The 16,295-nt window shown below is 32.3% G+C and overlaps 3 protein-coding genes across 8 annotated transcripts; 2 read left to right on the forward strand and 1 right to left on the reverse strand.

The window, feature by feature from the left end:
* Nucleotides 1-2,817: 2,817 nt before the first annotated feature.
* Nucleotides 2,818-6,325, reverse strand: LOC101500974 (uncharacterized). Of its 5 annotated transcripts, none has more exons than XM_073368256.1 (7): nucleotides 5,995-6,325; nucleotides 4,458-4,633; nucleotides 4,313-4,353; nucleotides 3,786-3,845; nucleotides 3,538-3,594; nucleotides 3,359-3,444; nucleotides 2,818-3,055 (listed from the first exon to the last, which is right to left on the reverse strand). In XM_073368256.1, exons 2-6 carry the CDS (start codon nucleotides 4,573-4,575, stop codon nucleotides 3,370-3,372), a joined length of 351 nt encoding a protein of 116 aa, XP_073224357.1. In that variant the 5' UTR covers nucleotides 4,576-4,633; nucleotides 5,995-6,325; the 3' UTR covers nucleotides 2,818-3,055; nucleotides 3,359-3,369. The 5 variants fall into 5 exon arrangements, with proteins under 5 accessions (XP_073224357.1, XP_004501610.1, XP_027190149.1 ...); XM_004501553.4 differs by lacking the exon at nucleotides 2,818-3,055 and adding an exon at nucleotides 4,842-4,901 and having other exon boundaries at nucleotides 3,131-3,444; nucleotides 5,995-6,324; XM_027334348.2 differs by lacking the exon at nucleotides 2,818-3,055 and adding an exon at nucleotides 4,842-4,901 and having other exon boundaries at nucleotides 3,131-3,444; nucleotides 5,980-6,324.
* A 630-nt stretch (nucleotides 6,326-6,955) lies between these two features.
* On the forward strand, nucleotides 6,956-10,834 carry LOC101500448 (uncharacterized). 2 transcript variants are annotated; one of them, XM_027334247.2, is made up of 8 exons: nucleotides 6,956-7,143; nucleotides 7,349-7,418; nucleotides 7,515-7,574; nucleotides 9,226-9,340; nucleotides 9,500-9,615; nucleotides 9,891-10,015; nucleotides 10,391-10,510; nucleotides 10,703-10,834. In XM_027334247.2, the coding sequence occupies exons 1-8, from the start codon at nucleotides 7,067-7,069 to the stop codon at nucleotides 10,722-10,724; spliced, it is 705 nt and encodes a 234-aa protein (XP_027190048.1). In that variant the 5' UTR covers nucleotides 6,956-7,066; the 3' UTR covers nucleotides 10,725-10,834. The 2 variants fall into 2 exon arrangements, with proteins under 2 accessions (XP_027190048.1, XP_004501607.1); XM_004501550.4 differs by lacking the exon at nucleotides 10,703-10,834 and having other exon boundaries at nucleotides 6,957-7,143; nucleotides 10,391-10,675.
* A 1,452-nt stretch (nucleotides 10,835-12,286) lies between these two features.
* On the forward strand, nucleotides 12,287-15,849 carry LOC101500117 (uncharacterized). Its single transcript, XM_004501548.4, has one exon. It carries the CDS (start codon nucleotides 12,981-12,983, stop codon nucleotides 15,699-15,701), a length of 2,721 nt encoding a protein of 906 aa, XP_004501605.1. The 5' UTR covers nucleotides 12,287-12,980; the 3' UTR covers nucleotides 15,702-15,849.
* The last annotated feature ends 446 nt before the right edge of the window (nucleotides 15,850-16,295 follow it).

The raw sequence follows: 16,295 nt of genomic DNA on the forward strand, positions 1-16,295 counted from the left end.
AAAAATATTAAAGATAAGTCGAAATAAATAGACAAAGCAAGAATCATAAATAAGACAATGGGCATATAGCAACGGTAAGCTAGAAATACGAAAGAAGGAAATTAAAAAAATTCAAAAAAATGGTTGCTCTAAAATAAATAGGAGAGGAAAATATAAATTTACAATCCAACCCATTAATAAAAAAATAATTTAAAACTTTCTAGAGAGAAGAAGACAATTTTTCTTTTTCTTTTTAAGGTTAGCAATAAGATGAAAGCTCAAAAATTTCAAGGAATAAATTCTTTATACACTAAAAAATGAAGTTATTTGTGCATAACTTTTATTTATTTATTTTATGTATTCGGCAACTGTTAATGCTGAAATTCTCAAATATTTTTTTTTAACTTAATACTTTTAATCTTAATTAATGAAAAGAAAAGAAATAATATTTTTTAAATAAAATAAAAAAAGTTACATTAATACTCCTCCATTAAATTGTAAAATAGATGGTAGAATTTTATGTCCAAATAAAAATTGTATAAATTACTAATATATCTTCTATTCTTTCTATATGTGTATATTAACTACCCTATATATAGTTTTAATCTAGAAAAATTTAAAATAAATAATGATGAATGAAACAACTAACTCTCTCTGCGTTGATCTTTAATTAGATTTAGGTAATTTGTATAATCATTATATTCATAAAGAATAGAGATTTAAAAATAAAAAATAAAATTAATATTAAATAATAATAGTAGAAAATCAAAATCAAAAGTAAACCCATATTGTTGATCATATTGTCTTATATATACCGATGCCATTAATTTTCTACGTTCTATTAATATTTTTCCGACGAAACAATAAAAGAAACTTAGATATTTCATCAATTGTCATTTTGTTTGTGTGATTATTGTGTAACATGATAATTTTTTAAAGTGATTTTATATATTTGTTTAAGTCTTATTGTTCGAATGAAAATCACCCGATAGTTTATATTGACTAAATTCATATAGCTTAAAGTAAACATTTTATTAAAGAGAATATAAGTGGTTTGAATATCTAAAGCATTGGTAAATTCAATTTTCATAAATAACTATTGTTTAGTTTTTTTGCACTAATTTAATTTATATTTCCTATAACTAAGTAAAAAAATGAACTTTTGCAACAATCAATTAAGTTCTATGTATTAATTTAGAAAATAATTTTTAATATTTTGCTTTATCCTATCATTTTTCTTAGTTTTTCTTATAGACCCTCACTTAAAAAAATTAAAATAAATAATAAAGCCAATGTTATTATTTTAAACGATAATATTCATGTCGTGGCTTGCATATTTTTTATTTATTTATTATTATTATAAAGACTTGTTTGTATTAATGACATACTGCTTCATCAATATACATTTTATCATAGTCATGAATTTAGACAGTTTTATTTTTTTTAGAAAAACTTTTTATTAAAAAATAAGATAAAATAAAATTCATATGAATGAGTTCTGCAATGTACCTGACATATTCGTCACCTATTTTTTATTTTTAACAAAAGTTTCAGTTCCAACTCCTAGAACATTTACTACAAAGTTTCAGTTCCAACTACCAGCATTAATTAGCTACAGTTCTTACATACTTTTTTTTTAATGAAAAAAAAAAAAAAAAACAGAATAGATTATAGACAAATAGACATGATAGGAACAGTAACAATTTGGTGTAACCTTTATTCTTCTCCACATCTCAACAACCACTTTTACTTCTTGCCCAGTACAACACAATAATAACTCCATATATTGTCAACATTATCAAAATCTGTTTTATATTTAATATAGTTGACCGTTTGTTTGTCACGTGTTATGTTATATATTGTTTTATATTTAATATAGTTCACCATTTGTTTCTAATGTGTTATGCCTCTATGATTTAATAACTTTACATGTGCTTTGTTTGTTTGGTTAACTAAAATATTATTATATTATAATTAAAATTTATAAAAATCATATAAATTTTTAGAGTTTCATATAATTTATATATAATATTTTTTAGAGTTTTACGCAGTTCAATCAAATCAAATCAAACGTATATGTTTTAGAATTTTTATCTCTGACGATTTTTTTTTTAAAAATGTATCAATTTTCTTATGTTTAAATACAACGTCACTCATAAAACAGTACACAAATCAATTCAAATTGTTTACAAATTAACTAAAACAAGTTTGCTAATTAGGGTATTAAAGTTTGTATCTTCGATATCAGTTAGTTTATCTTTCGATATTCAGTAGTTTATTTGTATACAGAACTCGATATAATAAATATCTATTTTATTTCTTGCTTATTTCTTCAATCGTGTAATTTTTAATATGATATCAACATTTAGTTGTGATTTAAGAACCATTCAATAATCTCCTTTATATTGTGGTAAAGATAAGAAAAAGATTATGTCTCATAAGAACTATTGATATTTGTTTTTTTACTTTAATTATTTAATTATAGAAAAAATTTACTTACGTAAAAGAAGAAAATAATAAGAACTTGAGAGAAGAGATAAACAACACTAATAGTTTGAGGATCACCAAAAAACAACACTGGTAGCCGACTGTTGTGACTGTACATGAGAGTCCAAGGAAAGAGAGGGAGAGCAAGTAGAGAACTCAGAGAAGAGAGGGAGAGAAACGGATAAGAGAAATATGATGTTGAGAGAGAAGAGGGAGAGAGCCGGATAAAATAGAGGTAATGTAAGTTTCTCAAAACCCTAAAGTTGAGAAATATTTTAATAACTTATCACTGTTGTTTTTCATAATCTATTATTATTATTTATTAAAAAAAGTATATGGAATGTTATGGCTAGTTTCTCAAAACTCTAAAATTGGAGGATATTTTATAACTTATCACTATTGTTTTTCATAATCTATCATTGTTATTTATTAAAAAACAAATTAGAAAAAATATAGGGGATGTTGAGCTCCCGAAGATCCGTCACTGCTAACGAGAGAATCCAACTCCCCTAGCCAACCGAGAGAGTGGTGTAAATCAGTTTCTCTTTCAAATACATTCAATGAAATAAAACCGAGACAACGCAGGTACCTGAGAAATACAGGAAAATCAATCAAAATTTGGTGCGGAAAAATAGAAAAAAGGTGGTTTATGTGCATATGCAACTAAGAGCCAACAGCCACCAGAAGTACTTTATATTTAACAGCCAAAAAAAATCATCTATGGCTATTTCAGTAATATATGATTTTCAGAATATCCATCATTGTACAAACTGCATAGGATCGAAACTTCCACTTGCATAGACAACGATCTCCAAATTAAGGTTTGGTTGGGGGCAGACTTCAGCCAATGGCACAAAAAAGAAAATAAAGAGTGTAGACAATCTGTTCATACACGGTTCCAACTTAATTCTCCTGAAACTGATGACCACAACGGGTGCATGTGTAGAAAGTAGTTTGCCCTTCATCTGCTGATCTCATCTGAAATTAGCATGATTTAGATACATAAAATTGGATTACTGAATTAGCTTCAAATTAAATTTGGCAAGGCTCCGTTATGAAGTCTAGTAATACCTGTCTTGTATAAAAGGTAGCTTCACCATGACCACATTTTTCACATGTCTTGTTGACCTGTAAATAAACATAACATTAAAACATGTATACATCTACTTAAAGATCATGTAATTATATATATATATATATATATATATATATATATATATATATATATATATATATATATATATATATATATCTTAGGGTCCCCTCTATCGATATATATATATATATATATATATATATATATTGTAGGATGCCATTACCTTAGACAATTGAACCTTCTGTTCTTCGATTAAATCGATTCCTAGTTCTCTTCTGATATCCTGCCAACAACAAAGTACATAAGGAACATCTGCCATTAATCTATAATATGTAAATATGTCCATATCACAAATTTTTCTAAAATGATATCAAATCCTAAACCTAGGTTAATATTTCTAAGAGCCCGATTATTTATTCATACTTTTTAAACAGTGATCTTTTCACCATATCCAAGACAAAGTAAATCAAGGTACCATTTACTTGCATGAACAAAAAAACAGCTTATCGTAGATCAGTGGCCTATATGCGGCTAAGTCATAGTGGAGGCGGACATAATGAATTTATTACTCTAAATACACTGGCATTGAACATAGATGATATAGCTTCTACCCAAACACCTAATCAGTAGTCACCCAACCATGAGAACTATAAGACTAAGTGACAGAACATAGTAATGTAATCATATATTAGGTGATGGAGATAACATGTTTTAAGCAAATCAATACAAATAAGAACTACAAAAGCATACCTCAGCAGAAATTGTGTAACTTATTTCCTTCCCTTTAATATCTGAAGACAATGTCATTAAATCATTTAAGCAACAATGTTACAATATTGAGACAAGTAATCAAAGAAAAACAAGCACACAAATTATTTTGAAGAAGGGGCATTACCCCTAATGTTTTTCCTGGTTTTGCACAAGGGGCATTGTGCATATTCAGTTGAGGGAACCGCGAGCATAGTCCCACACAAGTGACAGAACAAGAAATCGCGGCCACGGGAATAAGACATCAGCTATTTCCAGAACACAGTTGTTTTCGTATCAGAGAGTGTAAAGAGTTTGAAGCAACTGCAAAAGACAAAACTAACAACTAAGCATCTTTCATTTTTGAACCAATGTTTTAAATACCAGACCGGAAGTTGAACCGACAAGACTTTCGGGTCATGGTTTACTTGATTCAACCACGGGCCAACTAAATAAATAAATAATTAATTAATTGATTGATTGAATAAATAAATAAATAAATAAAACAACAGATATAGTATTAAATACATACTTGAAAAGTAAAATCCATAAAAATATTTATGACATATATAAAATCCATAAGAAAGACCACCTGTCATGAGCATATAGAAACACAGTCACAAACAGAATAAAAAAAATAGGAAACAAAGTCACAAACATAATGATTACTGTTCCACCAAAAGAAAACAAGGAAACAAGGAATAGTATGTCTTGAAAGTTAAAAGAAAGAGTAAAAAGAAGAATGGAGGAACAATATAACTGGAAGAAGATGATGTAAATTATTAAACTACTATTAGAGTTCAGGATACAAAGAGAAAACATGGGGATAAGGTACAAGCAAAGAAGTAAGCTGCCTGAGTTAGTTTCCACTCTTTTTATACTTCCAACATCAAAAGAATTGTGTATAATGAACATATCTTGAGTCTTAATTTAAAATTTTGAACCAATATAAGTAAACACATCTATGAAACATGGATACTTGATAAGAACTTGATACAGCTATGGAAGTAACCCTTAAAAACTCAAGCTATAAACACAAATTGCTTGTACATTTGATATATCTCATTAAAATGCAACCATATCAGTAGATGACAGTCCCATTTAAAAAAAAATATACTTGTGATCACAACAAAAAGGCATTGACACATCTTTCCTAATATCTATTTCCCCCCAACAAATGTTAAAATTACATAAAGCATCAGTAGTCCAATTTAAGAAAAGCCTTAGCTCTATTCAATTGCCTACTATTTACTATCTAATACTAATTGTACATATTCATCTATCCCATTTTTCCATTATCTAGAATAGCACAGCTTCTAAGTTTAGTTTATGAAGAGACAACTCCGCCAATTCACAAAGTCCAACGTTATTGTCAAGTAGATCTCCACTAACGTGTAAACATGACTGATAATTGAGGTTCCAAGGGACTAGAGTGTGATTTTCTCATTCTCAAATCTCAACGACTAAAGAGTCTTACAGCTAAATATATGAGACACAAATTGGAAGTTTTAAGTATGTGTCATTAAATTTTGCTTTAGAAATATGAACTTGAAAGTATTTTCGATTCAATTCTATAAAAATAATAACAATAAAACCCTACAGTATTAGGAAATAATAACGACATACAAATAAGTACTGCAGAACAAATCAATAACAAGCAAAGAACTTACATTCATTCAGTTTACCTTATAATAGTTCCACTGAGTCTGGTCACCGGTTTGGTAAGAAAGTGGGTCTGTGATGGATGCGTTGGGAAGGGTGTGGCCAAATGACGACGGAATCAAACGTGAGATGAATAGCGATGATATCACATGAAGAATTAGGTGGAAGAGGAAGGTCTCGGTGAGAGGAATTTGTATCTGACCTAGGTTCGATAGGGACCGGAAACGAACTTCAACGGCGGCAGACGGTGGTTTTTGTAGAGAGTAGAGGTCATGTACAATTAGATCAACAAAATTGGGGTGCAACAAGCAAACGCAAGGGGTGCGCCAGTAATAGCCCAGATATGAGAGTAAAAGGATTTTACCCAATTGTCAGTGAGTGTATAATTAATTAAGAGAAATTAACTCAAAAATAATTAATTAAGAGAAATTAACTCAAAAATAATTAATTAAGAGAAACATACAAACAGGGGGTGTAGAAAGTACTAAGCTAAATTATCATTAAAAAGCACTTGGAAATTGCATTTTAATTACGAAAAAAATATTGTCCAGGGCTATATTACTAGGAAGTTTTTCAGGATTTTCATTAAAAAGTAAAATAAAACTGGACGTCGAAACAAAATACTTCATTCTACCGATTCAAAAACTAGATACTTTGTGTGGTTAAATAGGTTTGTTAATTTTCTTTTTTTATGAAAAAACAGGTTTGTTAATTAATCATTTAATCTCTTTAAAACTATATTTTATCAAAAATAAATAATAAATAAATAAAATTTCAGTAAAATTATAGAAAGATAAAAGATTTTGATTAGAAAAATATTAACAAGTGTATGTGAGGTATTTGTTAAAAATTCAAATATATATAATATATATAAAAAAAAAATTTGTCCTATTTAAACTTCCAAAATTGTGTAAAACAAATTTTTTTATAAAAATTTATTTTTTATATTCTTAACAAATGCATAAGGTACTTATAAGCGTGACTTTTTGATTAATAGAACAAAAATAAAAGATTTTGGTTAGCGAAGAAGGTGAAGTGGAAGAAGTGGGCGTGTTGTGATTAACGTCTTGGCATTTGAATCAGAAAGAGAAATCGATGACGGTGTTTCACTTCTTTAACTGCGCGATTCTCACCTTCGGCCCTCACGCCGTCTACTATTCCGCCACTCCTTTGTAAGTTTTTCATTCTAGATCTATTTTCTTCCACTCGTTAACAATTGCTTCATTTGATTAAACAATTCAACATTCAATTTCGCTTGTTTTAATTGATCTATACACTATTTCATCCCCGAATTCGATTATTTCGCACGATGAAAAAACTAGCTCTTATGAATGGTATCATTTGTTAGTAAAGTATAATAATAGTTTCAATATGCAGATCTGAGTATGATACTCTCGGCACTTCTGTCAAAGCCGCAGTTGTTTATCTCGCAACAGCGTTAGTAAAGGTTGCTAATTACACTTCATTTGAAACTCTTCTTACATTTCAACCTAATTGCAGTAATATAACACTCTAAAGTCTTTTTCTCTAAATTCGCTGGCAGCTTATTTGTCTAGCTACTTTTCTCAAGGTATCTGAGAGTGATAGCTTTGATCCATATCAGGTATGTAATATGTATTACTATTTCTCTAAATTGTTTTATCAACGTTGATATGTGTATAGTCTGTACATTTAGGGCTACTAAAGCTGAAAGCTATCATAAGATCAAAAAAAAAAAGAAGCTGAAAGCTATCTATAAACACATATACTGATATGGAAACTAGGCACGACACTAGTAATGATTTGTGAAAATGAATTAATTGAATGTAATTAATGTGTCGGTGTCATGTGTTGGAGTCTAGGACATTCTTCGATCAAAAGTATCGGTGCTACAGAGAAAACTATTGCAAATGATTAGATAGCATAATTATTTTTGTGTAAATTATTGCTTAATTTTTAGTTTTTCCTAAATTATAAGGTGTACAGATAGTTAAATTGATTGGATGTGTTGGAGTCCGGGACACCTCTTCGATCAGAAGTGTCGGTGCTAAAGAGAAAGCTATTGCAAATAATTAGATAGCACAAATATTTTTGTGTAAAAATATGATTGTTTAATTTTGTTTTTCCTAAATTATAATGTTTATAGATCTTCAAATTACCCATTACTTGATAGAAGAACCCCAAATAACCATTTTAACTAATGATGCACTGATTCTTTTCATTTTTGAGGGAAATAGATTCTTGTCTAGACAGGCTTAGAAAGAAATTACCATTTCATGTCTATCTGTTTGCCAAACTGATGGTATTCACTCCTGCATAATTGGTAGTTTGGTACTGAATAGCATGACCATTTATATACCAAAAGACCAAACCAAGGTGCCTATTCCTGTGCAGTAGATACAGGAATAGAATGACCGTGTTTCATACAAGATGTCCTCTAAGATTGAGCTTGTGAAGTATATGGTAATGATAGACACCCTCCAATTATTAGATCCTTTGTGATGCTGATAAATAAAATCACAGGCAGTGGGTTGAAGACATGAGATACAAGAGAATATGTGTGGGGGATTTTCTTGTAACTGGCTAGACATGTGGCAGCAGGAGATAGGGAGAGGAGGAATGTAGGCAATCATCGAGTAAGGAATTAGGGCCATATGAAGGGAGGAAACAAACCACTTGAACAGTCTGCATTATCTCGACCAGTGTCATCTTCTGTTTATGTTAGAGATATTAGATATAACATAAAATCGCTATCATGTCTTCACCTAAAAGCTTAAAGATTTTGTTATATTTTGTTTATAATATGATATTAGAACTTCCGTGACAAAGCAGTCTAGAATCTAGTATTTGATGCTTGCTGTTCCTTTTATTATAATAAAAAATTTCAGCATAAGTAGGGGGGCATGAAAGGAGATGGAAAGGATGCCACCACTTTTCATTCTATTCTACTCCCTCCATCCCACAACATAAGTGACTTAAGCAAATTATACAAAGATTAAGAAATGCAGTTACCCATGCATAAAGCCCAAAGGGCTCTTGTGTGAGTGGACATATTAGAGATAAAATAAAAATTATTGGTGTGTTTTCACCTAAAAGCTTGTGCTTATGGGGTAGTCGCCTCACTGCACTTTTCATTTTTCTTGTTTTGCATTTGATTTGAGAAATTACAATGGTCTTTATCTTCTTTTACGAGTTGATCTTCATACATTCTTTTAGAATTCCATATTTTATTAAGCTTGTTATCTTGAATAATAACAAATAGCTTTATTCTTCAGGAATTTTTGAAGGCCTTAATAGGTTTTATAGATGTTGCTGGGCTTTATTTCGCCTTAACCCAGTTGACTCACAGAAATATCTCTCAAAATCATAAATTTCAAGCAGTTGGACTTGGTATGTATATGGCACAATATTTCATTTTAAACAAAAATTAGTTTTATATTTATGTGCATCTTGGAAGTGATGATCTCCTTCCTAGATCAGCCTCTGGTGTTTCTTGTGTTATTCTATTTCTCCAATCTTCACTTGTTGATGTCACTTTTATTGTGGCAGGCTGGGCGTTTGCTGATTCCGTACTGCATAGGTTGGCTCCTCTTTGGGTGGGTGCTAGAGGATTAGAATTTACATGGGACTACATTTTGCAGGGCCTAGAGGCTAATGCCAATTTGGTACGTACTTGAGTTAAGAGTCCCTTTTTGTCTCAGATAATGTTTTGTGGCTGCCGAGTCAGACAGTCTTTAAGTCAAACTAAAGAGTTCGGTCTGTAACATTCTTCTAGAGTTTTGAACTTTTTATAATCCAACATTAATTGAAATGATGCAGCAGTTTGTCAATGTTTTTATCTGGTATAGGTGAAAATACTTGACAAATAACAATTTGTTTGCAGTTTGTATTATATGTATTATCTATAATTTTAAAGGATTCTGCACTTGTATTTGTACAGGTTTTGAGCATATCCCTTGCTGCACTGGGATCTTTGATGTGGCTCCGAAAGAATAAACCCAAGACCCTCATTCCTATCATATACTTGTGTGCTGTGATTGTAGCTACCATGCCATCAACCACAAGGTCTTTACTGAGTGACTCCTTACACTTACTGTCATGATGTTGATGTGAAAATGATCTGATGCCATTTTAATTTTAACGGAATGATTTTCTTCAAAATCAAGATTTTGAATATAGACCAAGCATAAAGGCTTCAATTGAAAATGCCGACTTCTAGCTATCTTTCGTCTTAGGTTGCTATTACATGTACATCATTTTTCTTTCTCAAGTTCCTACACAAATGGTCTATTAGGATAAAAAGACCTGTCGTTTTGGATAGAAGCACTGGTCTATATATTAGATATGTTGCTTGGTAGTAATTATTTTGTAAATCACAACCTGGACTTTTTATGGGCCATTTACTGTAGTGTAATGTTTGCTAAACTGTGTCTTCTGCAGCTATTTGAGGCGTGGATTAGGGTGGCATCTTCCCAAAGTGGTTGGTTTTGAGCTCTTCACATCCTTGGTGATGGCTTTCATAAGTTGGCAACTGTTTGCTGCATGTCAGAGACCTTCACTGTGAGAAAGCTGTTACTTAATTGTAGAATTCTACATAACTATTTTCTGACCAGAGTTCTGCTCCACTGTCTGCTTCTTTTGGCAGCTGCCATGCAGTTTCTTTAAACTTCATCAAGTTCAATGTTTTATAAATTGCAGTTTTTCAATATTTTTGATTTTATTTAACACGCTTATTAATTTTTCATGTTGTAGAATGTTGGCTGCAATTCATTAGAAAGTTTTGCCCTTCAGAAAATGAGATGCTATAATCTAGCTTGTCTGCTTGGGATATGTAGTAATCAAATTCTCTTCTTTGAGACCTGGTAGATTCTCATTATTCATTAACCCTCGTTGTGTTCACTGACCTGGTAGATTCTCATTACTCACTAACCCTCATTATTCATTAACCCTACGTTTTCATCTCATAATAATCTGGTTAGTGGGAAATCTCCAATAAAATTAATTTTGGTTTGAGTAAAACTGATTTTAAGCAAAAATGTCTAGGATATATTTTACAAAATTTGCCATTCTCTTTACTAGCCTAAGTTCTATACTGTACAATATTTTAAACCCAATTTGTTTCAATTTTTAGTTGTTGATTTACATTTTAAAAAAAATTATGAGGAAGTAATAAGTTACTCTAGAGATGTGTTACTCAACTTAATAACTGTTATAAATATTTAAAAACACCAATTCAATTGTCAAACGAAAAGTTAGTATTGTGTGGAAGATTTTACAAATTATAATAAAAATTTAAATCTATTTAATACATAATTAAATAATTTAAAAGAATGTTTGCTAATTTTTTTATTTTTAAATATAAGTAAATGTTGACCGTCAAATTTCATGGCTATAAATTTCAAATTTATATAATATTTTATATGTTTTGTTCATCAATATAAAATATGATAACTATTACCAATTAAATCGATGAAATTCCTTTTTAATAATCGGAATAATTCAACTTATAGCCACTCTTAATTTAACTTTAAGAAAGAATTGAACTTCATTTCATAGATACCCGCATGTCACATTGCAATTTCCCTTCACACTCAAATGACATGCTCCATAAGATGAATAAAATTTATATTTAGCATTCATAAAAGAAAAAACTCGTGAAAGATGGTGCGTGTACGAAATTCCTTCAGCTTATGCTATAAGCCTATAACCTTATATTTTTGACAAAATACATTTTGAGGTTCTTGTGTTTAGTTCAGCGTCATTTTAGATTCTTTAACATTTTTATTTTTAGGATTTAATTAGTTATTATATTTTGTTTTTATCATTAATTTTTAAATTATATTAAATTATACATGAATATAATTTGACAATTTTCTTAAATTAAACATCATAGTGACTTAACTATTCAAACTATTGTACAAGTGAATTAAGTTAATGATATTGATTATGTGAATAGATCTTTATTATCAAGTATTTAGATACTATATATGTGTCTAAATGGTTGTAGAAAAATTAAGAAATATAAATTGTTTATAAAATTTGATGATTGTTTTATAAAATATTAATACGAGGGACTGATTATTACAACATTTGTTAGAGTTTTTAATGATAAAATAATTACACTAATTGTTTAAAGTGAGACAAAAGAATAATACTTTAGAAATGATATAACTTAAAGGAATAAATCAGAAAAGTAAAAAAAAAAAAAAAACGTAAACAAAAACTACGTTAAATTTTAAAAGACTTCCGTGTTAAAAAAAAGCATACATAATCAATCTGTTCCTTGTATTAAACATAAAAAATTTCTAGATGTATTTTGTCATATATTTTTAAATTAGTCATTTTCCTTATCCAGATTTTAAGTCCCTTTAACTTTGTACTGCGTGACAACAAAATAATAGTTATATAATGCATGCAACAAAATGAAGGCATGTTAGCATAAGAATTTCTCGAAGGAAAATGAACGATCGTTTGAGAGGAAACGGTGTTGACCAAAAAATAAATAAAAGAGAGAGGAAATGGGAAAACAGAAGTTTTTGGAACACTCTTCCAAAGATAGAAAACTAAAACCATATTAACATGATGATGGGAACAAAATGAATGGAATCATAGGTTTATTTTCCGCGTATATATTAACCACTAACCAAACACGGTCGTTAACTCAAGTATACGTTAGCAATATTACGTGAATCGCAAATTTAGGCAAGGAAACATTAATTGCCAAATTAAGCCAAGTAAAAGCCATGGTTGAAACCAATATCTAAAATTAGAGACACGACAACGCGCAAGGAGTTGAGAACTTGAGACAAAGAAAACACCTTCTAATTTTATGTCACCAAACACTTTTGTATAAAGCTTGTTCCCAATCCCATTGTGTGTATTTAGAAATGATTGCATAACCTCTTGTATATGACTTAAAACACATGTTTCTTTCTCTCTAGTAAGATAATTTTAACCCTCTTTGTATTTAACCTTTTATCTCTCTATAAACAACATCCTTGAGGATATTCCAAAGTGGCGTTTTCACAAAATGCGTGCCTCCGGCTACTTTCTATTTTTCTCATTTTTCCTCTTTTCATCAACATCATTTTTATCCCATGCTCTTTCCAATGAAGAAGTCTCTTTCATTGCACGGCGACAATTATTACACCTTCACGAAAATGAGGATTTGCCCGAAAATTACACAGATAATTATACAACAGATTTAACTTTTCCTCATCCAGGATTAAAACGTGCTTATATTGCACTTCAAGCATGGAAAAAGGCAATGTATTCAGACCCATTAAATTCCACGGCTGATTGGGTGGGCCCTGATGTTTGTTCTTATCATGGAGTTTTTTGTGCACCTTCACTTAATGATTCAAACATTGAAGTTGTGGCTGGGATTGATCTTAATCATGCTGACATTGCGGGTTACATTCCTTCTGAGTTTGGTTTGTTGACCGATCTTGCTCTTTTGCACATTAACTCAAACAGATTTTGTGGTATCATACCAAAAAGTTTCTCTAAGTTGATACTTTTGTATGAACTTGATATTAGTAACAACCGTTTTGTTGGAACATTCCCTACACCCGTTCTTTCAATTCCAGATATCAAATTCATTGATCTTAGGTACAATGATTTTGAAGGAGAGATTCCCTCAGAGCTTTTCAACAAACAATTGGATGCTATATTTTTGAACAACAACAGATTCACATCCACAATTCCTGAAAATTTGGGATCTTCTCCAGCTTCTGTTGTTGTTTTAGCCAATAATCATTTAAGTGGTTGTATTCCTGCAAGCATTGGTGAAATGAAAAACACATTGAATGAGTTTGTTATACTCAACAACAACCTCACTGGTTGTTTACCCTCTGATATTGGAAAGCTTGAAAATGTAACAGTTTTTGATGTGAGTGAAAATGTGTTTGTTGGTGTATTGCCAAGAACATTTAAGGGATTGAAAAATGTTGAAAAGTTGTCAATTGCTCATAACAAGCTCACAGGTTTTGTTCCAAGAAGTGTATGTACGTTGTCTAGTTTGGTGAATTTTACATTCTCTTATAATTATTTTAATGGTGAGGAAGAAGGTTGTGTGCCACCTAGAAAAGATATTTGGTTGAATGATAAGTATAATTGTATACCAGATAGACCTAGACAGAAGGCAACAAATGATTGCAATGTGGTTATAAGTAAACCTGTTGATTGTAGTAAGGCACAATGTGGTGGAAGTGGAAGTGGAAATGGAAATGGAAATGGAAGTGGAAGTGGAAGTGGAAGTGGAACAGGATCAGGATCATCAGGAAGTGGAAGTGGAACTCCATCTCAGTCAAACTCTCCCCCAAGTGATCAAAAGGAAACACCAACACCAAGCACACCTTCTGTTCCAAAGCCAGATCCAAAATCTTCTCCTTCAAATCCTCCAAGTGAAAATCCAACACCTTCAGTGCCAAAGCCACAACCACAACCTACACCATCTCCTTCAAAGCCAGAACCTAAACCTACACCTTCTTCACCTTCCAACCCTTCACCAAATCCAAATCCAACACCAACCCCATCAACACCAAAGCCAAAGCCTACTCCTTCTCCATCAAATCCTCCACCAAGTGAAAAGCCAACACCAACACCACAACCTAAACCAACCCCATCATCACCTTCCAATCCACCATCGAGTGAGAAGTCAGAGCCCGAGCCAGAGCCAAAACCACAACCTAAACCAACCCCATCACCACCTTCCAATCAACCACCAAGTGAGAAGCCACAACCAGAACCCTCACCTCCACCCTCACCCAAAGCAGAACCACCACCTGATGATGATCCTCATCATGAAGCACCAAAAAGAAGAACAAGGTCTCCACCACCTCCTCTCTATTCTCCTCCACCACCCGTTCATTCCCCACCGCCTCCAACTGTCCACTCTCCACCACCACTGGTTCACTCGCCTCCTCCACCAGTTCATTCCCCACCACCACCAGTTAACTCTCCTCCTCCACGAGTCAATTCCCCACCACCACCAGTTAACTCTCCTCCTCCACCGGTTCACTCACCTCCTCCGCCAGTCAATTCTCCACCACCTCCAGTTCACTCACCTCCTCCGCCAGTCAATTCCCCACCACCTCCAGTTCACTCACCTCCTCCACCAGTCAATTCCCCACCACCTCCAGTTCACTCACCTCCTCCACCAGTCCATTCTCCACCACCTCCAGTTCACTCACCTCCACCTCCAGTCCACTCTCCACCACCTCCAGTTCACTCACCTCCACCTCCAGTCCACTCTCCACCGCCACCAGTTTCTTCTCCACCACCTCCAGTCCACTCTCCACCGCCACCAGTTTCATCTCCACCACCTCCAGTCCACTCTCCACCGCCACCAGTTCATTCACCTCCTCCACCCGTTCACTCGCCACCACCCCCTGTACATTCTCCACCCCCACCAATTCACTCTCCACCACCACCAGTTCATTCACCTCCTCCACCTGTACACTCCCCACCCCCTCCAGTTCATTCTCCTCCACCACCAATTCACTCCCCTCCACCACCAGTCAGCTCTCCACCACCGCCCGTACACTCTCCTCCTCCACCAGTTTATTCACCACCACCACCCGTTTTCTCACCACCTCCACCGGTCCATTCTCCACCACCACCTACACCAACTGCATCACCTCCTCCTCCTGTTTATGCACCACCTCCGGAATTTGATGATATTGTTCTTCCCCCTAACTTTGGTTCTTCATATGCTTCACCCCCTCCACCGATCATTGCTGGATACTAAATCTAAATGGGATTCACAACTTACTTCTAATATTATTAGTTTCTAGTCGAAAAGTTGTTGCATCACAATGCAACAAAAGGTTTCTTTTTGTCTTGTGAAATATTCAGAATTCACTTTAATCGAAAGTGCAAAATGAAGATTTTAATCATGCAGAAGAGTATTTTAAAGTTATAATTTATCATTTCTCTTTTGTTGTTGTATCACGTTAGACTATAAAAAATGATAATAATAACCATACATAACCTATGGTATGTAAAAAATGATTATAATATATAATCTATGCTACGTACATACACATATACAGACACATATATGTCTTATATGTATATGTAGAGACAGAGGTTTGAGGAACCATTATATTATAGGACCAAAAATCGTTACAACTAAAATTCAAACTCAATTCTTCCAAATAATTAATTTTTAATTGAATTCGATTAACCATATGAATAATTTAGTTATGTGTGTAAATGTGTTATAAAGAGATATTTCTTCTATTATAGTGCAATTATATTATTTGTTTCAACAAATAGTAAAAAATAAAAAAAAATTACTTCCGATGACCTGCAATACTTATCACTAAAAGTCTCTCGTTTG

The sequence above is a fragment of the Cicer arietinum genome, chromosome 5 (assembly GCF_000331145.2).
Source record: "Cicer arietinum cultivar CDC Frontier isolate Library 1 chromosome 5, Cicar.CDCFrontier_v2.0, whole genome shotgun sequence".
Taxonomy (NCBI): domain Eukaryota; kingdom Viridiplantae; phylum Streptophyta; class Magnoliopsida; order Fabales; family Fabaceae; genus Cicer; species Cicer arietinum.